Consider the following 16,309-nt stretch of genomic DNA (forward strand, 5'->3'; position numbering starts at 1 on the left):
AAAAAAAGATTAGACAGCATTTTGAGTGAGTACAGTCGCTCAAAATGCTGTCTAGTCTTTTTTGCAAGTGTGTTAAAAACTGACACATACAAAATTTAATAAGCACACAAGAGATGTTTATTCGTAATACTATTATTTTTTCAAAGTTGTTGTTGGTTACTGTGCAAACAAAAATGATTAATTTAAGTACATGGTCTACATTATATTATTTAAAAGTTTATACCAGGGTTCGACAACCTGTAGCTTGCAATTCTTATGTGGCTCTTTCAATTTCAATATGCGGCTCTTTAGCTCCTTGCACAAGTACTAATATAATATATAAAGATTTTGGTAGCTCTTTAAAAACTAGATAACTTGTGAATTGCAACTTTTGGCTCTTTTGTCTCAAAATGCTGCCAACCCCTGGTTGATACAATTTGTTAAATTTATTTTTTATTGTATTAGACTCTATTAGAAATAATTTGCTTTACTGTGAAATTTGATTATGTTTAAAGTTAAAGTGAGGAAGATTGGCACATTAATATTTTTTTTTGTTTGGAGTAAGTCTTTGTAGTTATAAATTGGAAATATGTTCCTAGGTTAAAAGTTTAATAATTTTTTTTTTCTATACCTTTTACCCCTATTCACTTTTTGTTCAGAGCAAGCGTTTGTAATTTTAGATGATTTTGTTCATTTGAAATATGTTGATAAGTTAGAATTTGAATTAATTTTTTTTTTTTTTAATTAAACATTTTACTTTTACCAATTTTTTTTTGTAAACTAAAGTCCACATATAGTCTATTTAAAATATTGTTTTTTTGTTTTTTTTCTAATTTGATTTTCATGGGGAGGAGGGTAATCGTATGTTGGCATAATTTTATAAGGAATCTCTGGAAGTTTGACATGTTGTTGACAAGGGGGAGGGGGAAGTAAAACAGTTAAAAATTGTTGGCATAATTAATGGACAGCCCCTTTTATTGAATATTAAATAAAATGAATCAAATAATGGTATGCTTTAGTTTTGTTTTGTTTTTAAGAAATAATGACATTTTTTTAATTTTTAATTTATTTAAATAAGTAAGCTTCCAGCAAGACTGCAAACAACCACTAATCAAATTAGGAGTTATATATATATAAAACATATTATATATGCAACAGAAAACAAACGAAAGAGAGAGTTAGAAAGCATATAAAACATTTTTTTTTTTTTTAATTTTCATAAGGGATAATTTTTTATTTTTTAAGAATAATGATATTGTTTTCTTTTTCTTCGTGAAATAATGACATTATGTTGTTTTGTTATCCTTCTTAAGAATGAGTGAATTTTTTTTCTATTTTTTCAGGAGTATCTTTTGTTGGAGAATTAGCAAGGGCTTCATATTGTGAAAATGAAATAACAAGAGATATGTTTTGTCAATACATCAATTTACACATACCTAATTTTGCTGGTACACTTGTCAATGGTCTTCTTAAAGAAGATTTCTTTTTATTACAAAGTAAACCAGGAAGTATAATCACTTTTTCAGAAGATTTGTATTTGTTAGACCCAGTCTTTTCATTCTCATATATAGATGGTAAACAAAATTTCATTATATCTGGTGTTGCTGTTTTGAATATCATAGGGAAAAATGTGAAAGTCAAAGGCAAGGACTCTCTTTACTTTTGTAAGCTTTATTTTATATTACAACATGTTATAATTAACATGGTTTATTTTGTACAACTACATGTTATAATTAACATGGTTTTGAATTAGCAATGTGGTTTTAAATTAGTTTCAAATTAGTTTCGAATTAGTTTTAACATAATTTTAAATTAGTTTTAAACTTTATACTACAGCTGGGTTTATTTATTACAGCTATGTGGTTGTTTTATACCATTTATGGCTTAAAAGTGGAAAAAATGGCTGTAGCAATTAATTCTCTATCGCGTTAGTTACTGAATTTTATGGGTGTGCGTGTGTGTGTGTATATGTATATGTATATACAAACATACATAGAAATATTACTTTTAAGTATTTATAAAGGTTTGTGACATCAAATCTAGATTTGTTATTTTGAAAAATAACTTGGTGAGTTCTTGCTGTATTTTTATTTCTTTGTGTTTAAATGCAATGCTTAATTAGATTAGTTATTCTTTATAAAGTTTATAATTTATATAAATAAAAGTAGAGCAATCATATATTTCTATGTAACTTTTATATTTGGCAGTCAAAAAAATTAACTATATTATTACATTATACATATATATATATATATATATATATATAGCCCTCAGAATTAGGGTTGGCATTCTGCAAAATATATATATATATATATATATATATATATATATATATATATATATATATATACACATAAATTAGTAAAAACGCTTATCTAATTTTTAGTTGTCTTCAACAGCATGTTTCACCATCAGTAGGTTCATCTGGAAGAATGTCTAACCATCAAAAAATTCAAAAGAAAAATTATTTCACAGGAAGTTTGGGAATTGTTATAATTATGTAATAACTATAGTTATTTTGCAAACAGGAAGTTGCATCAGCTACATTAGAATCTTAAAAAATCATAAAAAGAGTTCTTTAGAATTAGGATAATTTTAAACTGGTCTTTTGTTTTTATAATTTTTTAAAAGGAACTTGTTTTCATGTCTGCATTTAGAAATTAATTCGGATTTTTTATTCAGTAATTTTTCTTGATCTAAATGAGTAATAACTTCAAATTTTTCTTTTAAACATAGTATACATTTTTTGGAAATGTTATTATAGGCAGGTGCAGTTTTCAGAATAGACCATTTTAATTTAAAATTAATATTTTTTTCTTTTAGTTGCAAAATATATTTTGACAGCATAGTCTCTTTGAGTACTTTTTATGTTTAAAAGATTGTTGGTGGTTGGCATAATATTTTTTCCATTTGCCCTCGGTTAAGTCAATATATTGTTTATCAGGGTTGTTTTTTGAGGAAACAATGCATTTGTAAATAATATTTTTTGATAAGTATTTGTCATTCATCAGGCAGTGAGGGGGATGATTTGCAATTTCAAATCATCCCCCTCAAATCTTGAAACAAGTTCCTATTTCAATTAACAATAGACTGAATCAAAACTCTTCTAATGAAAATATTTTTAACTCTTCCAAACGCGTGTATGAAGATGCTCTTAAAAAAAGCGGATTTAAAAATCTTGAGCTAAAATTTGAAACAAAAATTGCAAAAAAGCGAAATAGAAATAGAAATATAATTTGGTTTAACCTTCCGTACAGCAAAAATGTTTAACAAACATTGGAAAAATGTTTTTAAAATTAGTAGACAAACATTTCCCTCCCTCTAATAAATTGCACAAAATTTTTAACAGAAACACTATTAAAGTAAGCTATAGCTGTACAAATAATATTGAAAGAATTATAAAAGGCCATAATTTTGCCAAATATATTTTGACGCTGTCAAAATATATTTGGCAACTAAAAGAAAAAATATTAATTTTAAATTAAAATGGTCTATTCTGAAAACTGCACCTGCCTATAATAATATTTCCAAAAAATGTATACTATGTTTAAAAGAAAAATTTGAAGTTATTACTCATTTAGATCAAGAAAATTTACTGAATAAAAAATCTGAATTAATTTCTAAATGCAGACATGAAAATAAGTTCCGTTTAAAAAATTATAAAACAAATGACCAGTCTAAAATTGTTCTAATTCTAAAGAATTCTTTTCATGATTTTTTAAGATTCTAATGTATCTGATGCAATTTCCTGTTTGCAAAATAACTACAGTTATTACATAATTATAACGATTCCCAAACTTCCTGTAAAATAATTATTCATTAACTTGAATTTTTTGATGGTTAGACATTCTTCCCTATGAACCTACTGATGGTGAAACATGCTGTTGAAGACAACTAAAAATTAGATAAGTGTTTTTACTAATTTATTATTGCTCTGTTCTTTAAAAATATTGAGCACTCTATTTGTAGAATACACTTACATAATTTATATATATATATATATATATATATATATATATATGTATGTATAATATATATGTATATATATATATATATATATATATAATATATATATATATATATATATATATATATATATATATATATATGTATAGTGTATATATATATATATATATATATATATATATATATATATATATATATATGCATAATATATATATATATGTAAAGTATATATATATATGTATATGTATGTATATATATATATATATATATATATATATATATATATATATATATATATATATTAGTATATATATGTATATATATATATATGCGGTAGTGGTAGAGCGCTCGCTTCATAAGCGACAGGTTCCGAGTTTGATTCCCACCACATTCCTAGTAGTACTTGTTTCTTTGCGCAGCAGCCTTGTTCGTGTTTTGGAGTTATAGAGTTGAGAGAGGGTTATAACCACAACTAATCAATCATTGGCATGTTCACTTTGATCAATCATTTGCAACATCAAGATTCATAATGGCTGTTTCATATTCCTGATAAAAATCATTTAAAATCCGTAATCTGGAGGATGCTTTCTGGTGTGTAATAGCTGTATAGTAAATGACCCAGATTGAAATTTGCCCAGGGCCTGGTGGCGGTTTGAAATTGATTTTGAAATGAAATAGCCAGATCCTTGTTCATGACTGGGGCTGCATAAACATTGATACATCCTAATCTATATTTTTTTCATTCAAATTTCATATTATATTTTATATATATGTATATGCATGTATATTTACATATAAAAATCATGATCCTCATGATCATCATCATAATTACTATCATCAAGCTTTAGCCTTTCTTCTTTTATGCTATTTTTTTTTTATATAAAAAATCTCGAGCATTCGCTTTCCTTAACTAAAGCTTGTTCATACCATATTTAATGCACTCTCTCCATGTTTTATTCTACCTCTACCATTTTCTCCTGAAGCTGTTTCTACATTCTAATACCCAAACCACTTTAATTTTCTCTGACAACCGTTGTTTGATACAACGCTTTTTCTCTTCTTTTTTCTCTGTCTAAGATTATGGCTCCTCGTCTTGTTAGAGTTATACTACACATCCATCTGATCATCATCTTCAATTTCAGCAAATACTAAACCATATAAATACTAAAGTTTATACAAATATGTAAAGATATTGTGCGCCAGCATCTAAATAAATAGCAAATATATATGTTTATGTTAATATATATCCATATTATGTATGCTTAAATGCACCTCTTACCTAAACTCCTGGATCCAAGCAGGTATAGATGCTTTTACTCCTTCTCTTTGGTTTTAAATTAAGCCTTATTCTACTCTAAATATTTTACCTTTTTTTGCAATTGCTATATTAAACCATTATTATTTTGTGGATCTTTTTTACTAGAACATCTCTATTGAGAACAAATGTAATTTTTATTATTGCAAGAAGTTAATTTTAAAAAGTCGTGTCTGATGCTAGGCTCCATTATTCTCAGTTTATTAAATCTTGTATTTTTATCTCACAGTTAAAGATTTAACTAAAGTCTAACATTCTATCTCTAATTCATGGGTCTGATCTTTTAACTTTTTTTCCAGGATAAGGCAGAATTGTTTGTAAGGAACTTTTCCTTGAACCTAATTGCAGGCCTTGTTTTACAGCGTTAAGCTTCCAGCAATTTATGTTTGGATAAAGCAATTTTACGTACACCTACAGCGTTTTCTGTTAAGCGACTTTTTATCATTTTTTAACTTTTAAATTATTACATAAGCGGTAAGATAAAAGAAGTAAATGATTTTATAAAAAACCACAATAACTTTTGAATGGCAAATATGTAAAAAAGTTTGTTACAAAAATTTAAATGACAATTATGATAGATATAAGCAATATTTACTAATGAAAAAAACTCAAATAAAATTAAAAACTGCAATAACTTAATCTCTATTTAACTAATTATTTTATCAAAATAACAGAAAACAAAATTGTTTATAGTTAACAACAATTTTTTTTTTTGTATTCGAAGTTATTAAATGAAACATTAAAGAAAAAAACATAAAGAGGCATATATAATCAAAACTTTTATTTACCATCTTGCGAGCATAATAATAATTATCGAACTTTTGATTGCAATAATAAAAAAAATTTACTTAAATTTCTATTTATTAATAAAAAATAAATTAATAATAAAAAAAGTTAAATTTTATTTTTCATTTTATATTATGATATTTTATTTTTGTTTTTTCTTTAATGTAATGATTAATTTTCTCGATTGAAAAATGCTAATACTTTAAACTTGAAGCAAAGATCATAATAATATAATTTAATTGTGATAAAAATATATGATTTAGTTGAAAATTAATTTTATAAAAGTATATAATTTGATTCTAATAAAAAGAATGTATAATATAATTTTGATTTAATAAATGTATAATTTAATTCTGATTAAAAAAATAGATTTAAGTTTATCAAAGTTAAAGTTAATGTTTGGGTTTAACTTAGCTGTTAAATTTATTTGAAAATACTAAATAGTATTCAATATTTAATTTTTATTTGTTCCTAAAAAAATTAGCTACTTTTTATCACAATTGTTTTTTCAGTTTTCCCTCCTAAACCTTTTTTTCACTCTATTTAAATTAAATACCTTGTTAATGTGTTCCAAGGCTTCATCAAAGGTTTGCACAAAATGTAATTTAAACTTTTTTTAATAACACAAGTTAAAGCGCAGCATTTTTTTTTTTTAAGAAATGAGATATACAGCGATATAATTTTAATAAATGGTGTTTGGAAAAATATCCTTGCTTTCATTTTTTTTGTAGGCAATTAGATTCCAAAAAAAGTTAATTGCAAATCACAACAAAGTCGCTAATAAAATATCAACTTTTTTTTATTTGTTACTCGCTAATTTTTTTAAAATAAAAATCATTTTTAGTTGCAATGCCGCAATTAGAAATTTAATAAATAATAATTTAAAAAATTTAACATATTTTAATTCATTTATACTAATGTCAAGAAAAGAAAAATTAGTTTATACCAAACATTTTTTTAAATGTAATATTAAATTTAATTATTTAATATAAAAAAATTCAAAGAAAATGAACATTCCCTAATAGTAATAAAAAAAACCGAGTTAAGATATATTTAACTCGTTTTGCAGTAATACTATTATTGCAGTAATTTAAAAAAGTTAACATCTTTAAAAAATTAAAAATTAAAAAGAATTTTATTTAAAACAAGATCTTTTTTTTTTTTTTTTAACATCTTCACTTCCAACAAGGCTGTTAAAGTTGGAAGTTACTGAAAGAGAAAAGATGAAGATTATAGAGCAAGATAACGATTGACGGACGACTTAAAAGATTGCAAATTATATGAATCAGGAAAGCAAGATGAAGGAATCGAATTCCAAAGAACTGATGTTCGAGGAAAAAAACTAGACGAATAAGCGTTTTTGGAGCACTTAGGAACAGTCACAGAAAAAGGATGACACTTAATTGAATGACGAGTAACACGAGTATGAATTTTAGTAGATGGCACAAGAGACGCTAGCTCTTTAGAGCAGTGCCCATTATAGTATTTGTAGAAAAGAGAAAGAGAAGCAACATTACGACGATGTGATAATGGTTGGAGGTTGGCTGCAAGAGCAGGTCCAACTATGTTTACAATGTGTTTTTGCACCTTGTCTAAAAGAGAAAGCATCATTAGAAGATCCGCCCCAGATATGGCAACAGTATTCCATACAAGGCCGGATTTGAGATTTATAGAGATAGAGAATAGAATCCGAAGTAACAAAGTGACGAGCTCGATAAAGAGATGCAAACTTAGCAGATGCTAATTTTGCAACTGATTTGATATATGGTTTCCAAGAAAGATCCAAAGTAAGAGTTAATCCTAGAAGATGAAGAGCAGATGGCTCATAGAGTACATCACCATTCATAAATATAGGAAGATCTAAATTATTGCGATAACGATAAAAATTGAATTTTATCTGTATTGAAGTTCACCAGCCACTGTGAGCCTCATGCTGCAGCAGAAGTGAGATCCTTTTCAGGCTCAAATGCCCCCTCCAAGCAATCAGAGAGTGTTGGTTTCTTATCACAACAAGAATAAATGGTAGTATCATCAGCAAACAATGCCACCTTAGATGTGAGAGTATCTGGAAGATTGTTAATGTAAATTAAAAAGAGTATAGGGCCAAGGATAGAACCTTTAGGAACCCCTGAAGTTGCAGAATAAGAAGAAGAGTGTTGTCCATCGAGGACAACTTTTATGCTACGATTGGAAAGGAAGGATTCAATGATCTTAAAGATGTTGCCGGATACACCATAAGAAGAAAGCTTATTGAGAAGACCAGCATGCCAAACTTTATCAAAAGCTTTTGAAATTTTAAGAGCAATCGCCTTATCCTCTCCACCTTCATCTAATGCACGATAAAACCTGTCAGTTATTACTGTTAGCAAATCAGCTGTAGAACGAGAAGATCGAAATCCATATTAATGGTCAGAAAGTAAGTTATTAGATTCAAGATGAGAAATTAAGTGTTTGTTAATTAAAGATTCAAAAACCTTGCTTTATATAGGAAGAAGACTTATGGAACGGTAGTTAGGCGAATCAGATCGCTCTCCAGAATTTTTGAAGATAAGGATAACAGATGCCGCTTTCCAGCAGGCTGGAAAACAAGACTCTGATAAACACTTGTTGAATAGTTTTGAGAGTATAGACGACAGCTCTGGAGAACACTTCTGCAAGACAATAACAGGTATGTTGTCCAAGCCACAAGCTGTAGAAGAGTCTAGGCAGGAAATCACTTTAGATACAGATGCTGGAGTGATATGAATGTCAAGCAATGGATCAACCTGTTTGTTGGTAATATCAGGTAGAATGCAACTAGTGGAATCAAGAGATGATATTGATGAAAAGTTTTTAGCAAACAATTCAGCTTTGTCTTTAGGTGAGGTGACTAAGTCTGAACCATGCAAAAGAGGTGGAATTATAGATTTGCCCTTATTATTGATATTATTAAAGATTCTCCAGAAGTCACGAGAGCCTAATTTTTGAGAGGAGATACAAGATTTCATGACCTGAGAATAGCAAGTTTTGGCGTTAGACGAAACCTTTTTACAATTGTTTCTACCAGTAATAAACAGATGTCTGTTTTTATATTTACTTCCATATTTATCAGCAAAACAGAATTGTTTTGCTGATAAATATGGAAGTAACGGTTTCGATTGGCAATCGCAGCAGCACAGTGTGAGGAAAACCATGGAGGAGAGTGAGGCTTGACCTGGAATTGTCAAGAGGGAATAAAAGATTCCATTCCAGCCTGAATCCACGAAGTTATGTAAGATGCACATTTGTCAACAGGAAGACGAAAGGTTTCTACCCAAGGGCCATCACAAAGAAAATCACGGAAAGAATCCCAGTCAGCTTTACTGTAGTTATAAGAAGTTCGATAATAGGGGGATTCAGGTGATGAAGAAGAATGAGATAATAGTTTTAGAGAGATCAAACTGTGATCAGAAGAAACTAAGGGTAAATGTGGAGAAACTGAGCACTGAATAGGATCAGAAACAAGACATAAGTCGAGTAGAGAAGGTAGATGATTCGGGTTGTCAGGAAAGGGAGTTGGAAAGTTGACTATTTGAGTTAGGGATTGAGAAAGGCAAAAGTTGTGGGCTTTAATGCCTGCAGAGTCACTGACACTAGAGCCAAGCCATTCAGAGTGATGAGCATTTAAGTCACCGACAACAATTATATTAGCTGATGGATAAAGAGAGAGGGCTTGATCAATATGATTAGAAATAACGTCAAAATGAGTGCAGTCTTAAGTTAAAGGAGAGCAGTATAGAACAAAGAGAAAGGCAATAGAGTGAAGTGGTGCTAAACGAAAGCACATGAAAGAATAGTCTGTGGATTCAAACCTAGTTTCACGACAAATGGGTGAATTCTTACGAATGTAAATGCTGAGACCAAGCATGTGACTATTGGAGTCTTAACAAATTAAAGGAAGATAACCATCAACACTAAGATTACGAGATGAGACAGCTCAACTCAAATTAGTCTTACAAAGAGCAAGTAGATCTTGTGAACTTTGCAAGAGATAAGATTAACAGAATAAAAGTTACTTCGAAGACCACGAATATTAGTGAATGATAGGTTTAGAGAACTTGGTGATGACGATGGTTTTTTGTGTTTTATAGTTTTTGGTACTTTATTCATTTTTAAATTAGATTTAAGAACTTGACTCAAAGCATAGATAGTACTCAGAACACCGTTTAATAGCCCAAGCAAATGCCTCATTACTACTAATAAACACTAAGCCATAACAAAGGGCTCCAAATAAGGTCTCTGCAATGCACACCAAAAGTACAAACAGGGACACCATCCATGCGCAACATGGCACTGTTAATACTTTGATATTTTTTAGCTGTTGATGGAATCAGCCTCTCTAATGGCTACCACAGAGTTCGGGAAACCTGACTACCAGCCGGCCTCAGAACCATAAAACTGAGTTTTAGAGCTGTACCCTCATTAGGAGATAATAGAATGAGTTGCCTAGTCATAAAAACAGAGACACAAGCAAAACCCATGCATTGAGTCAAGAAGATCCAGCATTCAACATCCTAAACTGGAAACAATGTATTAAAAATACATCTGCGCCAGCCTAATAACTTGTTTCAACTTGTTTCTCCGCGCAGCGGCCTTGTTCGTCAAGGTTCGTGTTTCGGAGTTATAGAGTTGAGAGAGGGTTATAACCACAATTAAGTAGCCTCCTCATCTGTAGTGGCCTTCTGGGCCTTGGGGAGGTGAAATAACAAACAAAAACAAAAAAAATAGATGAAGAAGGGGTGCGAGGCTAGTCAACAGATAGAATCTGTTTACCCCTTAAGTCTTTGCCTAGGAGGCCTTCTACAAGACAGTAGCCGGGTGCATTTAACATCTGCCCAAGATGAGTATTTTTATCGAGACACCATCTCTATCCTTTACTCAACCAAGAGCCCCAAGGCAGGGGGTGTTTTAAATCGGAATTGGCATCTCCTAGCCTTTGCCTAAAAAGGCGTATCCTACAAGGCAGCAGGACATGAAGCAGATTGTACTGGGTTACATGTTACCAGTAGCAGGATAACCTGATCAGACCTGTAACGGTTATACTCTTTTTGCCATTCCAGTTAAACAGTTTAACTTATTGTTCGACATCCAAATCACTTTGGCTTCCAATGTTAAAGTCAGTTCTCAACTTTAATTTTTTACGGCTTGTGGTTCAGACAACATTTCCATCATAGTCTTAGAATCTTGTTCTCCAGAGTTCTCGTCAATCCTCACTAAACTATCATTTAGTGGTAAATAATATTTAAAAAATCTAGAAAACACTCTGACCTCTCCAATTATTCTACGATTAGATTTCTCTCTGGTATTAGATTCTTCTTATATTTAAGTTTTAAGATTATTAAATCATTTCTAACCGCAGTATTACGTCATTCTCAAAGGTCTACACTCTTCTTTAATTCCGGTAACTTTACGAGTACTGCAAGGTTCTATGTTAGCTCAATGAATATATTTCATGTAGTTGTAATTTAAACTTTTATAACAATGGTTATAAAAAATTTAAATTAAGTTTTAAATTGTCCGACTTAGTGAATGTCCGAATTAGGCGATGTTCTCGTTATGTCTGACTTTTTTAAAATATCAGGCTTATCAAAATTTTAAGACTTACAAAATGATATAGGAATGTTTTAGTGTTGGGTGTTTAAAAGCCACATACAACATGCTTTGTCCAAATCATCATTTAAGGAGACTTACATCCTCATTATTTTTTCAGAAGTTTAATTTCTTTTGACTTCTGAATATATTGTGTTTTTTGCTTTTATCTATCCCACAATATTTGATTTGAAATGCCATATTTCTTTGATATAGATACAGATGAATCTTTTTTGTCGAGTTCATTTAGTATTGTTTATTTTTCTGTTATAGTTCTACTTGTTACTAAAGTTACTTATTAGCTTTCTTTTAGCAACCTTTGACATTTTTGATAAAATAATCGAAGATTAACCAAATCAAAGATTTCAGTAAAAAAGTTTAGTTTTATTGATATAGAAAGTTTAATTGGAATTGAAAATCTGTCCGACTTATTAAAAGTCCGACTTATCCAGGGGCAGAGTTAACAGGTATTTACTGTATTGAAAAAAAAGTTTTGTACATATAATATACAATTTTTAAAAATGTTACGCTCTAATTCTAAGATTTCTACCCCTTTCAAGCGAGATTTAAAAACCATGAACCAATTTTGTTTCTTTTATTTTAAGTCACAATTTGTATGTTACAAAAATCATAACAGCAAAAGTTATAATTTTTGGTGTTATAAATTTTGTCTAAAAAACAATTTTTTCAACAATTATTATATTTTCAAGATTTTTTTTAGGAAAAATTGGTGAGCATGCCTCAGGATTTCCAATGTTGCAGTTTAGCGGATTATCAGTTTCTGATTTTTTTCAGACAACACAAGTAGCATTTAAGCCGTTTCTAGGCTCCATTATGCTTGAAGTTAGTCTTGATTTTAGGCCTGTTATTGGTAAATTTTATAATTTCTTATTGTTAATATATATAATCTATCTGTATACAATGCTGGTGTATCTGTGGAAAGTGATTTTACAAGAAACCTAATCAAACTTATCCTAGATCTGTTAAGTAATTATTTATAAAAACAAAAAGTGTTAATTCACTAATCCATTGTTTAAATAAAATTTAAGCAATAGATTAGTGCATTTACGCTTTCTTTTAAAGTTTTCAAATACAGACTTGGATCGCAAGGGCTATGCAGATTGTATGGACTAAATGGATACTTTGGACTTTATGTACAATATTTTTACTTAATATTTAATGCACAATATGTAAACTTTGGACTTTATGTACAATATATATACTTTGTATAAGCTGTATGTATACTTTATGACTATACTTTAACTTAGCAACCAAAAAAAAGAATTAAATTTGTATGTTTCATTGTTGTATTTTTTTTTTTTTTTTTTGTTAAAGTTTAAGAATTAGTATTGATGTTATAAATAAAAATTGTAACCATAGCAACAATATTTTTTTAAATTAACTATTCGGATTAGTATTGATGTTATAAAGAAAAAAGTAATATTTTTGACTATACAAAAACTATTTTTGCTATGGTTACAAAAAGCTATTTATTCAAGTTATATATTGACGTCCTAAATAAATATTATGCATGGACTAGCTGGAACATGAGAACATGTACACAATTTCTTGTTAAAAAGTTATTAAGTTATACCCCCATATTGTGTTTTTATATATTTCTTGTCAGGTCTTAAAATTTTAAATTTTGATTCTAAACCCAAAATAAAAACTTAGATTTATTTGCTGCCACAGATATAGCAGTAATGTTAGTAATGCTATAAACTTCAACTATATCAAATATGCCAAAAAACTTAAACTTTTTTTGCTTTTGTTTGTTTACTGCCTTAGATATAGCAATAATTCCAATTTTTTTGAAATAAATAAAAAATGTTTATGCATGATAGATCTTCTTGGATCACATATTAATCTTGGGACTAGTGATCAGCCTATAAGATTGATTAATGCTATTGGAAAGATTGATCTTACTAATCAAGAAGAAAGTTGTTTTTGTGGAGATATAAAAGATTTGACAGTTGCAAAAATTTTGCAAGCTTTTAACTTATACTCCAAATTAAATGAAGTGCCAGTTATTAAAGACGCAAAATTTATTGGCATAGCAAAAGTTGTTTATCATGACGCAAAAAAAGGTTTTATTTTATAAGTTATTTTTAATTTATATTTAATTATGTTTAAATTTATATTTATATTTAATTTATTTAATTAAAGTATTTTATAGTCATAAGCTACTTATTGATTACTTATTGAACACTGTTGTTGAAGAATGAAAATATTTTTTTGTGTAATAAATTTCTTCCTTGTATAAATGACATTTACATATATTATAATTAATTATGTGATAACTGTAGTTATTTTGCAACCAAAAAGTTGCATCAACTACATTAAAATTAAAAGTTAATCATGAAAAGAATTCTTTAGAATTAGGATAATTTTAGTCTAATCATTTGTTTTTATAATTTTTTAAAAGGTACTTATTTTCATGTCTGCATTTAGAAATTATTTCAGATATTTTGTTTAATTTTCTTTATCCAAATGAGTAATAATTTCACGATTCTCTTTTAATCATAGTATACATTTTTTGGAAATGTTATTATAGGCAGGCGCAGTTTTTAGAATTGACCAGTTTAATTTAGAATTAATTTTTTTTTTAATTTTAGTTAATTATAAAATATATTTTAACAGCATAGTCTCTTTTGAGTATTTTTTATGTTTAAAAGATTGTTTGTGGTTAGCATATTGTTTTTTCCATTGGCCCTCGGTAAAGTCAATATATTGTTTATCAGGGTTGTTTTGCGAGGAAACGTAAATATTTGTTTCAATGAAAATACACCAAATTTAAGTTTAATATTTTTTAGCACAAGAGGCCTTTCAAAAAATCATCAGTAGTGCTATTTTTGTTATCAAAATAATATTTTCCTATTTTTAAACAGGAAATGATAATTATCCATTGTTTAATCTTTATAACTGTTATAATCAATTTTTTATTTGATATTAAACAGGAAATGTCAATTAAAGGTGTCATGTTTTTTTTTGTGGAGATATTTTTCATAGGATATTAAATTCTTATAATTTTTGAGTTCTAAAAAAACTAAAAGTTGGAAGAAAGGTTCTATAATTGTATTATGTGCATGTTGGCAATTATAAACATGATTATCAAATTTATCTGTTGATTTTCCGGTTCTACAACTAGAAATTTGTCCATTTGCACGAAGTCTTAAATTATTAGTTTTTCTGGCGTATGCAGTTTTCTTATTGCAAGATAAACATTTTGCATAGTAGAATACATTTTTACTATTGGAAGATATATGACTCTTTATGTTCCATATGGGACCATTTGATGTTGTAAATGTTTTAACCTCTTGAAGTTGAATTTGCAATATTACAAAAATTATTTTTACATTTAAATTATCTTATTTCTTTATCAATTAAATGAAATTTTGCAGAGGTCAGTATTCTTAACAGATTGGGTGGTTATTAAATGCAATTACTGGCTGTATATTAGAAACAACTTCCTTTGCTCTTTCATTTAAAGATAGATTAAGTAAAAGATTAGTTTCAGTTATAAAAGGTTGACAATTTAAGTTGCCATAAGAAGTTGTAATTAAGGGAAAGATTTCTTTAGATTGGTTTTGGGGAGCTGGTCCTTGGAGTTTTGCATTGTGAAAAGGTTTTTCTATAATATTATCAGGATATTCACATTCTTTAAGCCATGTTTTCAGTTCTGCTAATAATTGTTTTTCCTTTTTGTAATCAATTTTTAAAAAAATTATTCTTTTAGCCAGATTAAAAGGGATGTTCTTTTTTATGTGATAAGGATGATGAATTTTATAATAATAAGTAACAATGAGTAACAATGTTAAGTAACCATGAGTAACAATGTTAAGTAACAATGAGTAACAATGTTAAGTAACAATGAGTAACAATGTTAAGTAACAATGAGTAACAATGAGTAACAATAAGTAACAATGAGTAACAATGAGTAACAATGTTAAGTAACAATGAGTATTTGTTTCTTTATAATAAATGTTTTTATTTTATTGCTCTTTTCAAGATGTCTAAAAAATTGACATTGAAAGTGTTACCATCTTTTATTTTTTTTTCCTTGGTCTGTTGTAAAACTGATTGAATTATCTATTTCAGTTTAAGAATTTATAATTTTTGAGATATCCAATTGTTTTGGCCAGATTATGAAACCGTCATCAATATATCTATAATAAAATTGTTTAATATTGTTAACTTCTTGATTGGAAATGTACTTAGGTAAGATTTTAGAAAAAAGTCTTGTTTCTTCTAAAATCCCAATCATCTTTAATAAAAGTTTTTTGTTTTATAACATTTGTAGATAAAATTATGTGTAAGAACCGACTTAAGTGTGATGTTGGCGAGTTAATTTCTGCAATAATTGGTCTACCCATAAGGTCTTCTGGTGGTTTCATTTCTATATACAGAGAGTTTGGTTTGTTAACTTTATCAATAATTTCATGACATTTATAAATTTTTGGAGTTATGTAAAAGTTGCTAGACTACCATTTGTCATTTGTGATGTAATTTATTTCATTTTTGGTTAGACAAATTATATTTACTAATTATTTTAGTGAGATCTCTAAAGATAATTTTATCTGAATCAAGATTTGCCTTTTCATAAGTGTTTAAAGAAAGTAGGTGATCTTGATAAATTAGTTTGTTGTTATAATAAGT

The 16,309-nt window shown here is 28.2% G+C and overlaps 1 protein-coding gene across 2 annotated transcripts in view; it reads left to right on the forward strand.

Moving 5' to 3' along the window:
* The window catches only part of LOC101235783 (uncharacterized), an 81,420-nt gene that overhangs the window by 33,470 nt on the left and 31,641 nt on the right, over positions 1–16,309 (forward strand). For both annotated transcript variants that reach the window (XM_065801678.1, XM_065801679.1), the window contains exons 9-11: positions 1,323–1,622; positions 12,375–12,524; positions 13,498–13,740. In XM_065801678.1, coding sequence (XP_065657750.1) covers positions 1,323–1,622; positions 12,375–12,524; positions 13,498–13,740 — 693 coding nt within the window. The remainder of the gene's footprint in view (positions 1–1,322; positions 1,623–12,374; positions 12,525–13,497; positions 13,741–16,309) is intronic.

Source organism: Hydra vulgaris, chromosome 07 (genome assembly GCF_038396675.1).
Source record: "Hydra vulgaris chromosome 07, alternate assembly HydraT2T_AEP".
NCBI lineage: Eukaryota > Metazoa > Cnidaria > Hydrozoa > Anthoathecata > Hydridae > Hydra > Hydra vulgaris.